The 16,353-nt window shown below is 35.5% G+C and overlaps 1 protein-coding gene across 2 annotated transcripts in view; it reads left to right on the top strand.

Moving 5' to 3' along the window:
* LOC111015501 (nucleoporin (DUF3414)) overlaps positions 1-16,353 on the top strand; it is a 33,768-nt gene that overhangs the window by 12,946 nt on the left and 4,469 nt on the right. For both annotated transcript variants that reach the window (XM_022290545.2, XM_022290546.2), the window contains exons 13-28: positions 1,877-2,078; positions 2,596-2,712; positions 3,809-3,894; positions 3,987-4,091; positions 4,187-4,258; positions 6,707-6,795; positions 8,118-8,266; positions 8,902-9,045; positions 9,130-9,237; positions 9,503-9,613; positions 11,299-11,403; positions 11,502-11,612; positions 14,890-15,068; positions 15,220-15,694; positions 15,980-16,087; positions 16,220-16,278. In XM_022290545.2, the coding sequence (XP_022146237.1) occupies positions 1,877-2,078; positions 2,596-2,712; positions 3,809-3,894; positions 3,987-4,091; positions 4,187-4,258; positions 6,707-6,795; positions 8,118-8,266; positions 8,902-9,045; positions 9,130-9,237; positions 9,503-9,613; positions 11,299-11,403; positions 11,502-11,612; positions 14,890-15,068; positions 15,220-15,694; positions 15,980-16,087; positions 16,220-16,278 (2,220 nt within the window). The remainder of the gene's footprint in view (positions 1-1,876; positions 2,079-2,595; positions 2,713-3,808; positions 3,895-3,986; positions 4,092-4,186; positions 4,259-6,706; positions 6,796-8,117; positions 8,267-8,901; positions 9,046-9,129; positions 9,238-9,502; positions 9,614-11,298; positions 11,404-11,501; positions 11,613-14,889; positions 15,069-15,219; positions 15,695-15,979; positions 16,088-16,219; positions 16,279-16,353) is intronic.

The raw sequence follows: 16,353 nt of genomic DNA, 5'->3' as shown, positions 1-16,353 counted from the left end.
CTCCAATCTTGAATAATCGCTAAATTCAAAGCTTCTCAATGGTGTTATGGTTTGAGAGCAATTAGAGGACCTTTGAAGGGCTAAAAAGACATCCGTAGGAATGTTTTAACATTGCTAAATTCAAAGCTTCTCAATGGTTTGCTCTTTCCAATCACTTTCTTAATTACTCACCTAGCACGATTTATTCTAATTGGATGCTTTTAGCTCCTTTGTAATTCTAGTTCTCTTGATTCGGTTCTATGTAACTCGTATTTACTTTTTTATGTCTTTCTCACTCCTTTGGAGTTTGTATCTTTGAATTTGTGGACGTTTGCTTTGGAAGGTAAAAGAATGTGGACGAGGGTGATTGCAGAAATTTATGGGGAGGACTCTTTCGGGTGGTTCACTAAATTAAATAATGGCTGATCGGCGGGAAGGCTGTGGTTGGATATAGAAAGCACTTGGGAAACTTTTCTTAGTCTTGTGTTTTACAAGGTTTCCTCTGGAAACAGAGTTCGGTTTTGGGAAGACAATTGGGCTGATTCTGCCCCCCTAGCAAGCCTTTTCCCAGACTTTTACAGCATGTCAAACATGAAAGGAAGGTCAATTGCAGAATGTTGGAAGGCTGACTCCTTGACTTGGGATCTGGCTTTTAGAAGAAACCTCTTTGAAAGAGAATTAGAAAGGTGGGCTCTGTTTACAGAGAAACTTGATGGTGTGGTTTTATAGCAGGGTCTTGACAAACTGTGGTGGAAGATGGACTCCAATGTTGTTTTCTCAACAAACTCAGCTTGTTTTGCAATGACTTCCCCTTCACCAAAAATGTCGGCCTCTACTTCAAATCAGATATGGAATTTCAGGGTCCTTAAACAAGTGAAAGTTTTTCTTTAGTCTGTTTTCTATAGAAGTATCAACACTGCAGAGAAGCTTCAACCAACGGAAGCTTTCCACGTGGACTCTCTCTCCTTCGGTCTGCATTTTGTGCTTAAAGGACTCCAAATTGATCGATCATATTTTTCTTCACTGCCCGATTGCGTTCAGAGTGTGGTCTTATATTGCTTCACTGCTGATATATTTTCTTGTCTCCCAAACAAGATAGATGATTTTGTTACTGAAGGTTTTTGGGGATGTGCTCTAAAAGGAAAATCTTATATTCTTTGGAATTGTGCTGCTAGAGCCTTACTTTGGCTTCCTTGGAAGAAAAGAAACCGTAGACTTTTTTAAGATAAGAGGTCCTTGGTGGATTCTTTTTGTGTGAATATACAGCATATGGCTTCTTGGTGGGCTACAATCCACAAGAAGGATTTTTGTAATTATAGTCTTCAAATGATTATATGAGATTGGAAAGCCGTTATTGTATAGTTCCTAGGGGAGGGTTTTCTCAACCCTCTGCCTTTTGGTTGTTTTTGCTGTTCTTTGTGGTTGAATATCAGTTCTCTGTTTCTTATTAAAAAAAAAGGTTTATTATAGTCAATTTTAGGAGGAAATAAAATTATTTCTCTTATTCTAAGGTAAAACCCTAGGTCACCTTAAAGGTGAGACACATGAAACTAGGACAATAATCTACCAATTACAAATAATCTACCAGAAAAAGCAATTACAATAATTGTTTACTAAAATTTCATAAAACCAACAATTATCCTCAACGGTTTGAGCCCCTTTTGATGTTTGCCTTTGCTTTTTTGTTTTAGGTTGTTTTTTTTGTCAATTGCCTGCTTGTATCATCCTTTCATTTCATTTACTCCGTGAAAGTATGGTTTCTCTACATTTGCTAGTATTATCTTTATTATGTTCTAAGTTCTAACATTTTGTCACCTCACCTTAATTTTTTTAGATTTATTCTTACTCAAGTTCCATGTAGCTCTCTTCCATCTGATATATTGATTAATTTCAACAGGTTTAACTTTCTAGATAAGTCTGTGGGCATATCATCCTTGTTTGAGATTAATAACAGTGCCTTGGTGGATCACATCCCTGAGATTGTTGAAACCCAACAACCATTACTTGTTCCTGGAATGGAGGGACTGTTGATTCCCTATAAGACACGTGGACATGTTTTGAAAGTGGTTGGAGGAAATACTGTTCTTGTACGTTGGGAGGTAAACGGATGAATTAGTATTATTATTCTATTTGTACCAGCTTTTTTTTGCTTTGGTGCTTGTGGTATTCATTGCCAACAAAAATTTCACAGCTGAATAATGTATAGATGGCCTTGATGCCATGATCTATTGAGATTCAACCCATCGTTACTCTGGGTTGTTCAATTTTCTATTTCAAAATGATGATGCATCAAATGGTGTATTGTATTTGTGTTCCATTTTTGCGTTTGTGCTTCTTAGATGATTGGGATTCTTGACTTGGACTGTTCAATATAAAGTAATAGAAGTATAGGATAAGATGATTTATTTATCTTGAATCCATTTGTTCAATCATTACCTTAAAATTGTTATATTTCCGATTAAATTAGTTAAATTCTGTTATCATTTTACATGACTGTTTTTTTTGAACAAGATACTAGCTTTTTATTTATGATATGAAAATGAACGAGAAATTAACTGCTTTTTATTTATTTATATTATTTATATTCTTTTTGGGTAATACATCATTGTTTTGCAGTACAAACTATCAGGGATGCTCACATTGCTCATGCGTCTGGCCCAAGGAATTTATTTGAATAACAATGAACAAGTTGTTATTCTTGACTTGTTGAGTCGGATGGTTTCCTTTAACATGGTATTTTGTGTTCGACTCTTTTTATGTTACTTGGTTATTGTAGTCAGCCTTTTGAACTCTTTATGATTATTCATTTATGTTTTGAAGTTTCCATATTTTATTCCTGGACTCACTTCTGCAGACTGTACTTTTCATTCATGTGAAATGATGTTGATTGTGATTTGCTTAAGGTGGCCGTTTTTACATTGCTTTTTTTTTTTGTTTTCATTTAACATTTTAAGCATCCCTCTTGTCTTCTTTCTCTTTTTGAGATTTTTAAAATCAAATCTTTTCATCTTAAATTTTTTTTGAGAACCGGGAATTGGAGCTTTGCTCCCATATACCTAGGGGCACCCGTGCCTGCCTCAAGGCTGGACTCGGGAGACATCAAGGGTTTTTGGTATTATGCTCACGGATTGTCATTTGAATGATTTGGAAGCCCGTGTTCTTTCTAACTCTTAAAACCTTAGAGGTGGTCATGCTGTTTATGTAACTTGGATGGGAGGATGTGATCACTTATTATTACTTTGTTCTTTAGCGGATTCTCAACAGTACACTTGCTATGTTTGGTGCTTTGAACTAAACCTTACACCACTGATTTTTTGTTTTTTTTGGAAAAAAATTGATTTTAAATTGGCGAAATTGGTTCTTTGATCTTTCAGGATGATATGGGAATGGAAGTCCTTTCTAATTGCATGTTGTTGGTTATTATACAGTAGAATATTTAAACGTAAAGGAATGATAAGATAATGAAAGATGTGTGGAGATTCTGTTTCCAGTGTGCAAGAAGTCCATTTTGGGTTTCTTTCTGGGTTACTTTGTCAAACGAGTTAAAAAACTTTCCTTTATTTTTTACTTCTTTAGGATTGTACACTTATTTGCGAGTAGTAAGAGTTTTCTTAATTTTTACTAGACACCCTGTCTTGCCTTGATAGTACAATATATATATTTTTATTTTCAAAATTTTATAATGTAGATACATACATCATTTACACTGTAGGTCCATAGGAAATTCCATATGCTCCACTCGCTCTCTTTAAATTAAATAATGGATCTCAGTTATTGTTTTGCATTCTTTGCGTTACTTTCCCAGCTGACAGTTAAATCGTCATGTTAGGCTGTCTGTTTCGCTTTGATGGGTGCTACACACTTTTCCAATCCTCAAGTAGCTGACGTATCTCATCCAGCGGAAAAGAATATGTGGTGATTTAAAATTATTTTCATTCGGTCTAAAAGTTTCTTTAGTTGTAATATTTTTTTGGTATTCATCCATATAAATGGGTATTTTTCATCAGGGTGGTTGAGGTTATTTGCATTCTGGTCAGAAACTTATCTCCTAATTCAAGTAATGCTGCAGCAATGTCCATGGGTCTAAATATTTTGTCTAAGATAATGAAATGGTAATCTTAGAATTTCTAAAATTTCTTCTTCACTTCATAATATTGTACTTTTATTTTTCTGAATTACTACACTTTTTAATACATCTTGGTTGTAGTTTCCCTGCTACAGTCACTCCTGTGGCGCTGAAGGCAAATATTTTCAGTGTTGCTGGACGTGATGGACTGAGGTGAAGCATTCCTTCTTCTTCCTTATTTTTGTTTATTTTATTATTATTATTATTATTTTTAATGGAAAACACATATTTCATTGATAAGATGAAATATACAAGAGGAATAACCGTTTAAGAATCTGTCAAAAGGCTGAAATTCGTCGTTGAAAGTTCTGTCGCTGAATATTTTAGTTTATTTTATTTTTTTTAAAAAATTTATTATTCAGTTGCTTAGGAGCACGTATTCAACAACTTGAAACTGCCTAATTCCATATTCTTACTGGTTGAAATCCAGATAATACGATTCCAACGGCAGCTTGAATTTTTTCAAGTAAATTAAAATTGGTAAAAAATTGGAACGATGTACATTTTATTGGTTTTAATTTAGACTAAATTATACATAATGTCTCTAGCATATGTGATTGGTTTTGATTTTGCTCTCAACGTTTTAAAAGTTTTACTTTTACCCTAAATATTTTAATTTGTGTCATATAAACCCTTAGTTAGCAAACTCCATTAAAAATGTCTAACGGTAAACAAAAGATTGAGGGTAAAATTGAAACTTTCAAAATGTTAAGGAGCAAAACTAAACCAACTACTTACATTATGAAAAAGGACGTTTTGTATAGCTTATCGGGTTTCAATTTTGTCCCTAATGTCTTAAAAGTTTCGATTATGATGGAAATTGCCTCCGGAAGACCTTTTTGTAATGAATTAAAAGATTGAAGTAAAATTGAAACTTCTAAAACATCGCTATGAAACCAGCTGGATCGTTTGTGTGCATTTTGTATAATTTAGCGTTTTATATGCTTTTACCTAGCAGAGTGTGGTTTTCATTTTACTATTACCCATATTTTCTACCAAGTTATTGCTATATGTATATGTGTTTGGTTTTCTTTGGACGTCTTTACTGCTCTGTTTCTCTTTTGCAGTTGCGGTCCATCTTCTCTTTTCATTGAAGTTTTTGGCTGACTCATTTAATTGCAAGCTACCGACTAATATGATGTTTTTTCTTTTCTTTTTTTCTTTTTGATAAGAAATGGGACATGCAATAGTCACAAAAGAAGCACCAAACAACTTAGGGGCCAGGTAGAGAAAATCCCCGTCCAAAGAACTATTGAAAATGCAGCTTGTAGTTATTTTTATCTTTTAATTTTTAAAGGTTGGAAACTAAAAATTTTAATTGATGCAATGAAAAATTAGAAAGAATAAACAATCTTCCAGAAGAAAAAGGAACATTATGGAAGTCCAACCTACTACCCATAAACAAAAAACTTGCTAAGAAAACCACTTAACCCAGCCCAAAAACCAAAACAGAAGCCCATACAGACCACTAAAACCCAAAACACAAACAATAACCATATCCGAAATTGCAAAACAAACACCCCAAACCATCAAGAAACATAATCGACAAACTATGTCTTCAGCTTGAATCATTTCTACTTGAGCACAAAGTTATCTCTTTTCGTTCAAACATCAGCATTGTATGAACCACCTAAAGCCTCAAACTTCCTCATCAAAGCCAGACCATTAAAACAAAACAGTTGACCTCAAGGAAAAAATATCTTCAAATCCATCTGCATCTTCTTTGGATCATAAAATACAACGAAAAATCCAAAAACAGAAGCTAATCATTTATCAACCTTTAAAGTTGCTGACCCCTTGCAAGAACCTTAAAAAGAGCATCGCCAAGTAGTCTTTCCTTGGAAAAAATATCAAACGCTGATACATCCACCCACACCTATAAACAAACAATTCTGCTGCGTCTACAAATTTTATCCTCTCTCTCTCTCTTTTTTTACTTTAATTTCTTTTGCTTCTCTTTTCGTGGTTATGTTCACTCTTTCATATTTTTAGAGTCCTTATGGAGGGAAGATATGATGCTTGATAATTATAGCTTGCACAATGTTGTAATACTTGTGTGCATTGGCATGTCATACTTAAAGTTAGTGGCGTAAACCAAACGAGAGAGAATTGTATTAATGAAGATGAAATCTCATCCGGGAGTAAACTGCCCCTTTTATAGAAGAGCGTTACTGACATTTAACAAAAATAGCCATTAGGCATGGTTAACAGCTAATCAACTAACTTAAGCCTTTAACTAATAAACTAATAAAACCAACTGGCTGGTAGTTACATCAGTTAGTTACTTTTTTTGTCTTGATTTTTTTTTAATAAGAAATAGGGGAGCATCAATAATTTTTTCGGGCCACACTAGTTAATTTTTTTTTTCCACACTTTATGAATTTTTTTGGCCACACCTATTGTCCTATCCATAATGCGTGTATCCTTTTTATGAGGAAGATTCTTTGATTGTCTTTATTTTAAAACAAAATTGTGATTGTTGTACATGGATATCTGCTCATCTGCACTCATCTACACTGTTAGTTAACTCACTAACTTTATTCAGTTCACGAATGATGGTTTTCTTTCTTTCATTTTTTTATTATTTTTTTATTTTTTCAGTGAATCATGGCTTCAATTTGGAAAGCTCGCAAAGATGTTGCTTATTGATTTTGAGCACAATGATTCTGGCTCCCCATTGTCTATATCATGTATGTTTGGCTGTAGCTCTTAATAATTTGTGGTTTATATGGTTATTGGTTTTTTCCATTTTGGCTGAGCTGTTCACAGCCAGTTTGGGTCGGGTTGGCCAAGGCCGACTAACTGATGGAGGACTGGTTGGTCGAGCCGACCAGCCAACAAAAGGTTGGTCTGCTTTGTGGTTGGCTCGGCCAGGGTTTGGCCGAGTTGGCCAGTTTATTGGTTGGCCTTGTTATTTGGTTCTTGGGTCGGGTCCGCTTTTTCGATCTTAACCTCCAAGTTCTCGGGAGTCGGCTTGATGTCTGGTGGGTTTTAGTCTAGCTTTATTTTACCCATATTATCTACTCTTATTATAGAGAATCCTCATCCTCTTCTCCTTTGAATGTCTTCCTATTAATATATTCTTTGGTTTCTGTAAAATGAAATTATAAGATATAAATAGATTTCTATGCCTTCATTCATTTACTCAGTAAGAGCCTTAGGTAAGGAATCCCAATACAAAATTGCCCTAGAGCTTTACAAAGGTCTCCCCTGCCAATTAGGGAGGACTGGTTCTCCCTACCAAGTCTTTCCAAAACAAACAATGCATAAAAACTTTCCACAGGATCCCAGGAGCATATAAACTAAAACTAACTAACTTGAAGGTGGTGAATTCCCTTATTTACCCCTCTTTACATAAGTATTTACTAAGGGGGCCTTGGACTTTATTTTCTCAAATCTAATTGTGTATCCTCAACCTTATGTGTAACATCTTACTTCGAAACTACATTCCAACCAATCAAAATGCCTTGTTCCTCTTGTTCATCTTTCCATCTATTATTTTATCATCCATTTTTCTTTAGACAAAGATCATTAACTGTATGGTATGGTGACAATGATAACATTTTTTATGAAAAACCAAGCTTTCATTGAAAACATGAAAGAAACTACGAAGGCATACAAAAAAAAACAGCCCATCAAAAGGAGTCTACACGAACAGACGGATGCCAATCCAAAATAATAGAACCTATCTGATAATTACAAAACGATTTAGTAACCGAAGTTCATATCGAGGCATTAAATCACAACCTCCCGCACCTCTTCCCAGGACTTCTCCACCCCTCTAAAAATTCTACCATTCCTTTCAAGCCATAAACCCCACGAAATAGCAAAAAAACAAGGCTGTCATAGAACAATGATAGTATAAATAATTGTCAGAGCTCCACTTCCACTTTTTAGTGGCAACTAAAATTAGTTTTAGTAGTGGTGACCTTGTGCTGATGATGTCCTCGCTTGCTTCAATACACACTATATCTAGCATGCTCTTATTATGGTGAACTGTTGAACTTTTCAGTATTGGACTTTACCATGCAGCTCGTGGAGACTGGATTAGAAAATGATGCTATCCTAGCTCTTATTGCTTTCTGCCTTCAGTATATTTTAGTTAATCATGAGTACTGGAAGTACAAAGTCAAGCATACTCGTTGGATTGTAACTTTAAAGGTATGCCTCATTTATAATTTTGTAAAAGTCACTGTCAATACGGTTATTCCAATTCTACCTTCAGTTGATCCAATCAGTTTCATTAATTCTTCTAGAAAAATGTAAATTTTACAGATATTAAAATTAATTTTTTTTTAATTTCTGAATTCTGAGCATATTGGTTATGTTACTTATTATTATTATTATTTTTCTGTATCTTCTGTACTATTTCATTGAATGATATATTGTAAATTGATTGCTATGAGCATCTTTTGTACTTGACATGTTCACTACCGACTTTTCTTAATGTTTTATTTATTTTATTTTAATTTTGATTGTACTGTTTTAGTATTGAGGTGGCTCTTTCTATGCTTTTATCAGGAAAAGAGCTGTATCTTGTAATTTCAAGGCCGTATCTATGTTAACTTGTAGTTGGGAGGGTCTTTTTGGTTTTTCAATTATGTTTATTGTAGACAGTTTACAGGTTGTAGCTTTTCAAAATCTGAAAAGTTTATGTTTCTTGAAAAAAGAAGTGTCTTGCGATGGAATCATGTTTCGCCTGTCTTGCATTTGTCATATCCATCTAGGTAAAGGCTTGGCTTAAATATTTGTGCAATTTCTTGTCCGTGTTCTGGATCGTTATCCATCTTCTGCAGGTGCTTGAGGTGATGAGGAGATGCATTCTTTTAAGCTCAGATACTGGAAAACTGGGCCCAGTTGTCCATAATATGCTGCTTTCTGATGCTTCCATCCATTCCACTCTTTTTCGAGTTGTTTGTACAACTAGACATGCTCTAGAGGTCTGTCTAAAATGTAGTTTGTGTATATCTCTAGCATATTGATTTTTCTATTGTTGATGATGACATGGCGGTTATATTCATCAGAAACTATATGTTAGCCGTCTTTACGAACCAAGGGAGATTGAAGGACTAGAGAATGCCATCTGTTCTGTCCTGGATATTCTTTTCATCATGCTCTCTGCATTTTCAAAGGTATTTCATGATAGCATCACTTTTTTTTAATGCAATTATTTCTGCGAATCTTGGTTACATTAAACAAGCTTTGGATTAATTTTACTGGTTCCATCTTCGTTCAGTTAGTTTCTATGCATTGCTAATTGAATATATCAAGGATTTTATTATTTTTTTTCATTTTTTTTTAAAGTACTAGATAGCCAAGTGAACATCATGAAATTATTATGCTTGGATTAGAAGTTGGTTAGATTGAAGCTTTATGACTTAGATATGTTCGTTTCAGGATTCTTCAGCTGCATCTGCTGTCTTTCATCAAGCATTGACGTCACTAAAAACTAAACCCATTCCTATAGCAGCAGCTGTCATTTCCCTGTTATCTTACTTTCGGAATGTGGTATGGATATATTTACAATTACATTATTGCAGATATCTACTTTTTGAAGTGGCATATTTGAAAAATGATCTTACGATAAATAATTGTTGTTCCTGTAATTCTCAACATTTCTAGAAATGAGTGGAGAATTTCTCTGTAGTTTTTCTCTCCCTTCTCTCTCCGTTGTCTTTTTTGCTAAGGGATTATTCAATCATCTTCTGTTATAGTTTGAGACAGTGTGGGTAAAATGGGAGGCTGGTAATATAAGGAGTGTGTTGTGTCCGTCGGATGTAAGGGCAATAGAGCACTGAATATAAAAGTATAAAACATTTTGTATAGGTAAAAAAATATAGTATTGTGAATGATATGATAATAAAAATTTAAAAGGATCAAAGCATTTGTGAGATAATGTTCGGAGAAACGAGAGCTTTTGGTGGATATTTTTAATTTATTTTAGAAACAACTTTTCATTGATATATGAAAAGGAAAAACGTTCAAGATACATACCCCCAGGGGTGAAAAAAGAAAAGAAAAGAGAGAAGAAAAGAAAAATAACGAATAAATATTGCAACAAGAGCAATACAAGCTCAAAAGAGATAAAAACATTCTAAAACAGAAGTCAGAAAAACTGCATGTTGCCGAGCTTGGGAAATCAAACTAGATCCAGGGTCAACAATCGCATGAGGGAAAAACCTTCCTTAGCACCAAGAACGAAGACCAAACTCCAAAAAGAACCAAGTAGAAGTTAAGACACAAGAACAGACCGCAGTCGAAATGATAATAAGGAGAAAACACCAAATGTAATGCCTTAATGCGGTCTTCAAAAAGCCTCCATATATAAACCACTAAATGTCAAACCACACGCTGGAGAAAGACTTTGAAATCCTCATCAAACAACCAACCGAACTAACTTTGCAAAGCTTTAAAATCTGCAGAAGGCATAATTGAGAACATTCCAACATTCCGAACAACTTAAAACTCAGAGAACAGATTCAATTGGGACAAGGGTAATCCCCATTTCTCGAAAAAAAGGAAGGAATGTTTGTTTGCTGTGGGAGAACGAGTTTCTCATCTTCTTTTTGCTCGTTAAATAAGGATTGAAAATCGTCCGCATAGGAATGCTCAGAAAAGTCCTCAATTGGAATGTCTGATTTTGGAGAAGAGACTAAACTACTGATACTGGTTGTGCCATCCTCATCTTCAAAATCATTATACAAGAATTCTATGGAAGATGATCTAAGAGGCAAACCTTCGTTAATGGAGTGGATAGTGCCAATGGACAGAAAATTATAGAAAAGTGATTAAAAAAATAGTAAAATGTTAAAAAAAATATGTGAGGCACACGCTTCACTTCTTTGAAGCAATTTGCCTTTCTAGTACCCAATAAATTACATATATTGGGTAATTTTTCTGTAATTCAATGATCGTGGATTTTTGTATAGTAAAGGAATGTGTTGGTATGCGGTAGTTTCCTCTGTTCAATTTCAATTCATATAAAGTTCTTTTGAATTTTAGCACTAGGAGCTTCCAGCTTCCGGAATTGATCTGATTTCACTTCTTTAAAACCATTAGTCCCCATATTTGCAGCTTTTGCTTTCATTAATGGAAATATATGACTGACAACAATTATTATTATTTCTGTTTCTATTATTTTTATCATAATTTTCACACGTACCAAAGATTTCTGGGTTGTGATATCTCTGCAGAGAGTACAAATTGGTGCTGCAAGGGTACTATCTATGTTATTGTTAATCACAGAAGATTTGCAACCACATTTGTCTAGTGCATGCTTTAATCTTGATGATGAGCAAGTATAAATACTCTTCCTTGATCTAATTCTACGTTGATGATTTCTGTTAATTGGACTAATTATTTCCGACTTAGATGTTTCTTTATTCATTGGCTTTAGATAGCAGATTTGAGGCAGTCAATTGAGTGCATATTTCTTAAGAAATCTGTGTGGGACGAAGATCTCTTTGTTGCTGTAGTTAACATGTTGACTTCAGCGGCACTTTATCAGGTTGGTTATCAAATCTACTTATTTATGGTTATAAACATTTAGGAGGATAATATTTGCATCCTTGTGTATGCTGGGATCAATAAAACACCTTATTATTATAGTCATGGCCTATATTAAACTTCTGTAGGACAGTGCTTGAGTGGCTCACCACCACAACTACAAAGCTATGTTTGGTCTTGTATGTATAAGGTGGGCATTATTTGCCTACGGGTCTTTGGGAACCTGTAGCTCATTGTGCATTGACTTGTGTGTCTAGTCCTCCTTTTAAGCTCATAGCATTGTGCATAATTTCCTATACTGGTATAACTTAACGTGGGCAGACTTCCATATCTTTGGCTGTGCAGTGAAATGATACCTTGGTGGCCGATCTTTGGTTTTGTACAATTAGGGAATCAAGATCATCATGTAGTGTTTTGTTTCTAAAAGCAAAGATCATCATGTAATGTTTTGTTGTTCTTTTTTTCTTTTATTATTATTATTATTATTTTGAGAAACAAAGGGAATATATTCAAGAACCAAGACCCCCGGGGAAAAACAAAACCTAAAGGTGGAGGGTAGAGATAACTCTCCCCAAAGAACTATACAATCATGGCATTCCAATCTTGTATGATCAAGAGAAGGCCATAATTACAAAAAACCCTTCGTGTGGATAGAAGCTCACCAAGAAGCCGTATGCTATATATTCACACAAAAAGAATCCACCGAGGCTAATTTCTCTTCAGAAGGTCTGCTATTCCTTTCTTTCCATAGGAGCCAAAATAATACCCTCACTGCACAGTTCCAAAGGACAAAAGCTTTACCTTTTTAAACGGAGAGATCCAAAAGAGACCACAAAACTCCAAGCTTGGGTAGCAACTGAACAATGCAAAAATAAATGATCCACTGTTTCAAAATTCTTCCAACACATACCAAAAACAGAAGAAGAGAGAGCCCAGTGGGGAAGCTTTCTCTGCACTTTATCGGCCTTGTTAGTGCCCCATAAAAAAGGGTCCAAAGGAACACCTTTACCCTTTTTGGGACCCTAAAGTTCCATATGAGAGATGCGGTGGCAGAATTTCTGTCTAGGAGAGAGGGATGTAAGGGGAAAAAAGGCTGAACTTGCAGAAAAGATACCCTTGCTGTCTGTCTTCCACCAAAAGCTATCTCTACCTTGCCCTAGAACCACCCCTTCCAGCTTCATCATGTAGTCTTCATTATCCCACCTTGCGAAGGTCTACTGCTGGTGCTGCTCTGCTTCCTCTTCTCCGTCCCTGGTGTCCCCTTGGTTTACGTCTCTTTGGAAGATTAAAATTCCAAAGAAGATTAAGTTTTTTGGATGGCAAGTCTTACTTGGTAAAGTCAATACCTTGGATCGGATTCAAAGGATGTCTTCCTTTTGCCTGGGCCCGCAGTGGTGTGTTTTGTGTAGGAAGGCCGCGGAAGATCTTGACCATTTGTTGTAGTCCTGTCAGTTTGCGCAGGAGTTATGGTGTCGATTTTTTAGAGATTTTGGTATTGCTTGGGTTCGTTCCTTAGTTTGCAGGACGATGATGGAGGAAGTGTTATTATTCCCCCCCTCTCGTGATAGAGGCCGCTTTCTCTGGCAAGCGTGCTTTCTGGCTTCTTTATGGGGTATCTGGCTGGAGAGGAACAATAAGGTGTTTACGGGTGTGGAGAAATCTGTGGATTATGTTTGGGACCTCATTAGGTTTAATACTTCCTTATGGGGTTCGGCCACTAAGGCCTTTTGTAATTATCCGTTAGGTCTTATTCTTTTTGATTGGAGCCCGTTCTTATAAGGGTTTCCTTTGTCGGGCTGTTTTTTGTATGCCTTTTTTGTGTATCTTCTTTTTTCATTTCTCTCAATGGAAGTGCAGTTTCTCATAAAAAAAAAAAAATGCATTCAGTGCATTTAGTTGGATTCATTCAGTTTGTGGGTTCTGGTATAGAGTTAGTGACTCTTTTGTGGGTATAAGGTTACTAATATTGGATATGGTGGATGGCAAAAACATTTTGTAGGTGTGTTATGCTGCTGGAAATTAGTTACTGGCTTTTAGGGTTAGCTTAGGGCTGATGGCAGGATGTTTTTGCCACTTTTATAGGTTGAGGAAAGATATTTATGTTATGTTTCTAACTATTTACATCCTTGTATTGCTGATTCCAAAAATCAGAACTTACTATTCACATACAATGAAGGTAATCGAGGAACCAAATAATGAAAGTAAATTAACAATAAACAAAGATAAAATTAAGCCTGGTTCCTTGCACAGGTATAAGCCTGATTTAATTTGCACTGGCCTTGTAAATTTGACGTGTAAGTTGGACCTATTTTCCTTTTCTTTGTTTTTTTTTTCTTTTTTTCTTTTGATATCCGTGAATGTTCGGGTTAGTTTGCGTGCATCTTGACTAATTTCACGGTACAGCCGCCTGACTGATACCGGGAAACACATAGAAATTAATCCCTATGGTAGGTGGCAATCATGGGGTTTGAAGTCATTCCCTCTCAATTTAACCTAGTCCCTTTAGACCAATGAGCCACATATATTTTCTTTCTTTGGGGGTATTTATTGGTTCTAGAATAACTTGGCAAGCTATTTTCTTGTCATGAAATTAGGTAATTTTCATTTCATATATGTCCTAAACAACTCTGCTGTTTTTATGCGATGTCATTTATGTTTCATTGAGATGTGTAGAGTAAACAGCAGTGATGTATCATTTAGGTGGAATATGCACTCACAATTATTCATCTGATTCTTCATGAAGTAAAATATTTATGATTGAAAGGCCTTTTTGGTTTAGTTCTTTCGGGGCCGGGGGGGGGGGGGGGGGGGGGGGGTTCTGTCTACCCCCAGCCAGTAGGTAGTACATTGCCATAGCAATGGAAAATTGGGGAGTTTCTTATCTTTGAAGGTCCTTTGATTTCTTTTTTGCCAAGTCATCCAAACGAATGCCTTTTAAAATGTTGTCAAAGATGCTTCGTTTCCTTTTTAAACGGCTGTCCCAAAAGAGTGAGTGAGAGAGGAGAAGTTGGAACATTGGGGAGAGCCGTAGACCATTGTCCCATGATGAAAATTGCAAGTAAGTTTAAAGATGCGGATGAATTATAAAGTATCCTTTGTAAGCAGTGTTGGTCGGAAGGTTTTATGGGTAGAAATTCTATATTTTAAGTCAGTTGACCTCTCTTGATGCGCACATAATCGAATTGGAACTTTTTAGACCATCTTAATTGTCGATACCTAATACCTATGTGGCATTATTCTGACTTGGTATTTGTTTTCTTCATGCTTCCTCCATACAGCCTTCTTTTCTCGTTGCTCTATTAGCTAGCAAGGAGAATTTGAATGTCCAACCAAATTTCAGTGGTGGTGTAAATCATCAAACTAAAGAATCTTTGCTGGGCTCATCAGGAATGGAGAAATCAAGTTTGATTGACGCGCTTTTACAATATCTAAAGGAAGCTAATAATCATGCCAAAAGGTTCATTGCCTAAATTTATTTCTCCCGATTTTCAAATAATTAAACTTTTTATTTGTAAACTTTATACTGGGGGGTTGTCTGTTTTTTTGATGGGTGCTAGATTGCTTATATTGTATCAACGTTAAAGGGGTTTGCTATTTTTGATCTTCAGCAATCTTAGGATACAGCTAAATGTTCTCAACTTTATGAAGGCTCTGTGGCAAACAGCTGGTCCATTCATAATGATTTTGGATAGGATAAAAATGTCCGAGAAGTTTTTGGAACAATTGACCGACGGTGTTTCTCACTTTGTTTCTGAAGAAGCTTGTGCCGCCAAAAATATTACTGAGATGAAGGCTCTAAACTCTGCTTACAAATTTCTCTCTCTCTCATCAATGGTGGAAATAATGTCGTATGATATATTTCTGCAAAAGAAGTTGTTACACGCCGAGTCAATTGTAAAACAACAGTCTGGATCAAAGGACAAAGCCACAGTTTCAGTGGGCAATGAGAATTCAAAATCCTCAGCGAGTCTCTCTGATGTTAAGAATATGTTATCATCTGCATGTAATGGTGCTCTTTTAGGCAAGCTGACCAAGCTGCTTGCTTCTTGTGAATATGATAATGAAACATATTACCGTGCGAAGGTGGTTTTCATTTGGTTTAATTTTTCCTTCTTTCAATTTTCTGTTTTTAAGAAAGTATGGTAATTTCTATCTTCTGTGCTCTAAATCCTGATTTCGGTTTGTTCTTGATGCTTCTTTTTTTCTTGCTGGACTTTGTCTTGCATATAACTTTTTGACCTGAGGGCTTTTATGGTCAGTTCGATAGAGGTCTTGTATAAAGCTACCTTGACAAATTGATATATTTTGCTCTGAACTATTTTCTGTATTTGTCTTTTTGAGCTTAATAAGTCACGTACTTCATAATAGGTTGCTTCCAGTTTATTCACTGTGCATGTGATGTCAAAATTAGCAACTGGTGACGGGGGAAGCTTGTCAGTCTCATTGGTTGGGAAGATCCATGACATGTTGAAAAAGGTTGAATAGTTCTCTCACTGTCCTTCCTCGTATTAAGGTCTTCTAAGTGCTCATGTCATTTGATACATTAAACTTTTTGCAGCAAAGTCTACTTTTCATATCAGTTTCTAATTGCAGTGATTTCTTTTGCAGCTTATCAGTTTGCCTGCTTTTGCAGAATTATCTACACAATATTTACAGCGTGGTTACAGGTAGAGTAATGCTTTTTTGTTTTTAAATAGCCTTCTAAATAATTATCCATGTTAAGAATTAATAAACCACACTCA

This window comes from Momordica charantia (genome assembly GCF_013281855.1).
Source record: "Momordica charantia cultivar OHB3-1 chromosome 2 unlocalized genomic scaffold, Mcharantia_2.0 BLBB01000002.1, whole genome shotgun sequence".
In the NCBI taxonomy this organism is placed as follows: Eukaryota; Viridiplantae; Streptophyta; class Magnoliopsida; order Cucurbitales; family Cucurbitaceae; genus Momordica; species Momordica charantia.
This window is presented reverse-complemented; position numbering and strand designations above follow the sequence as displayed.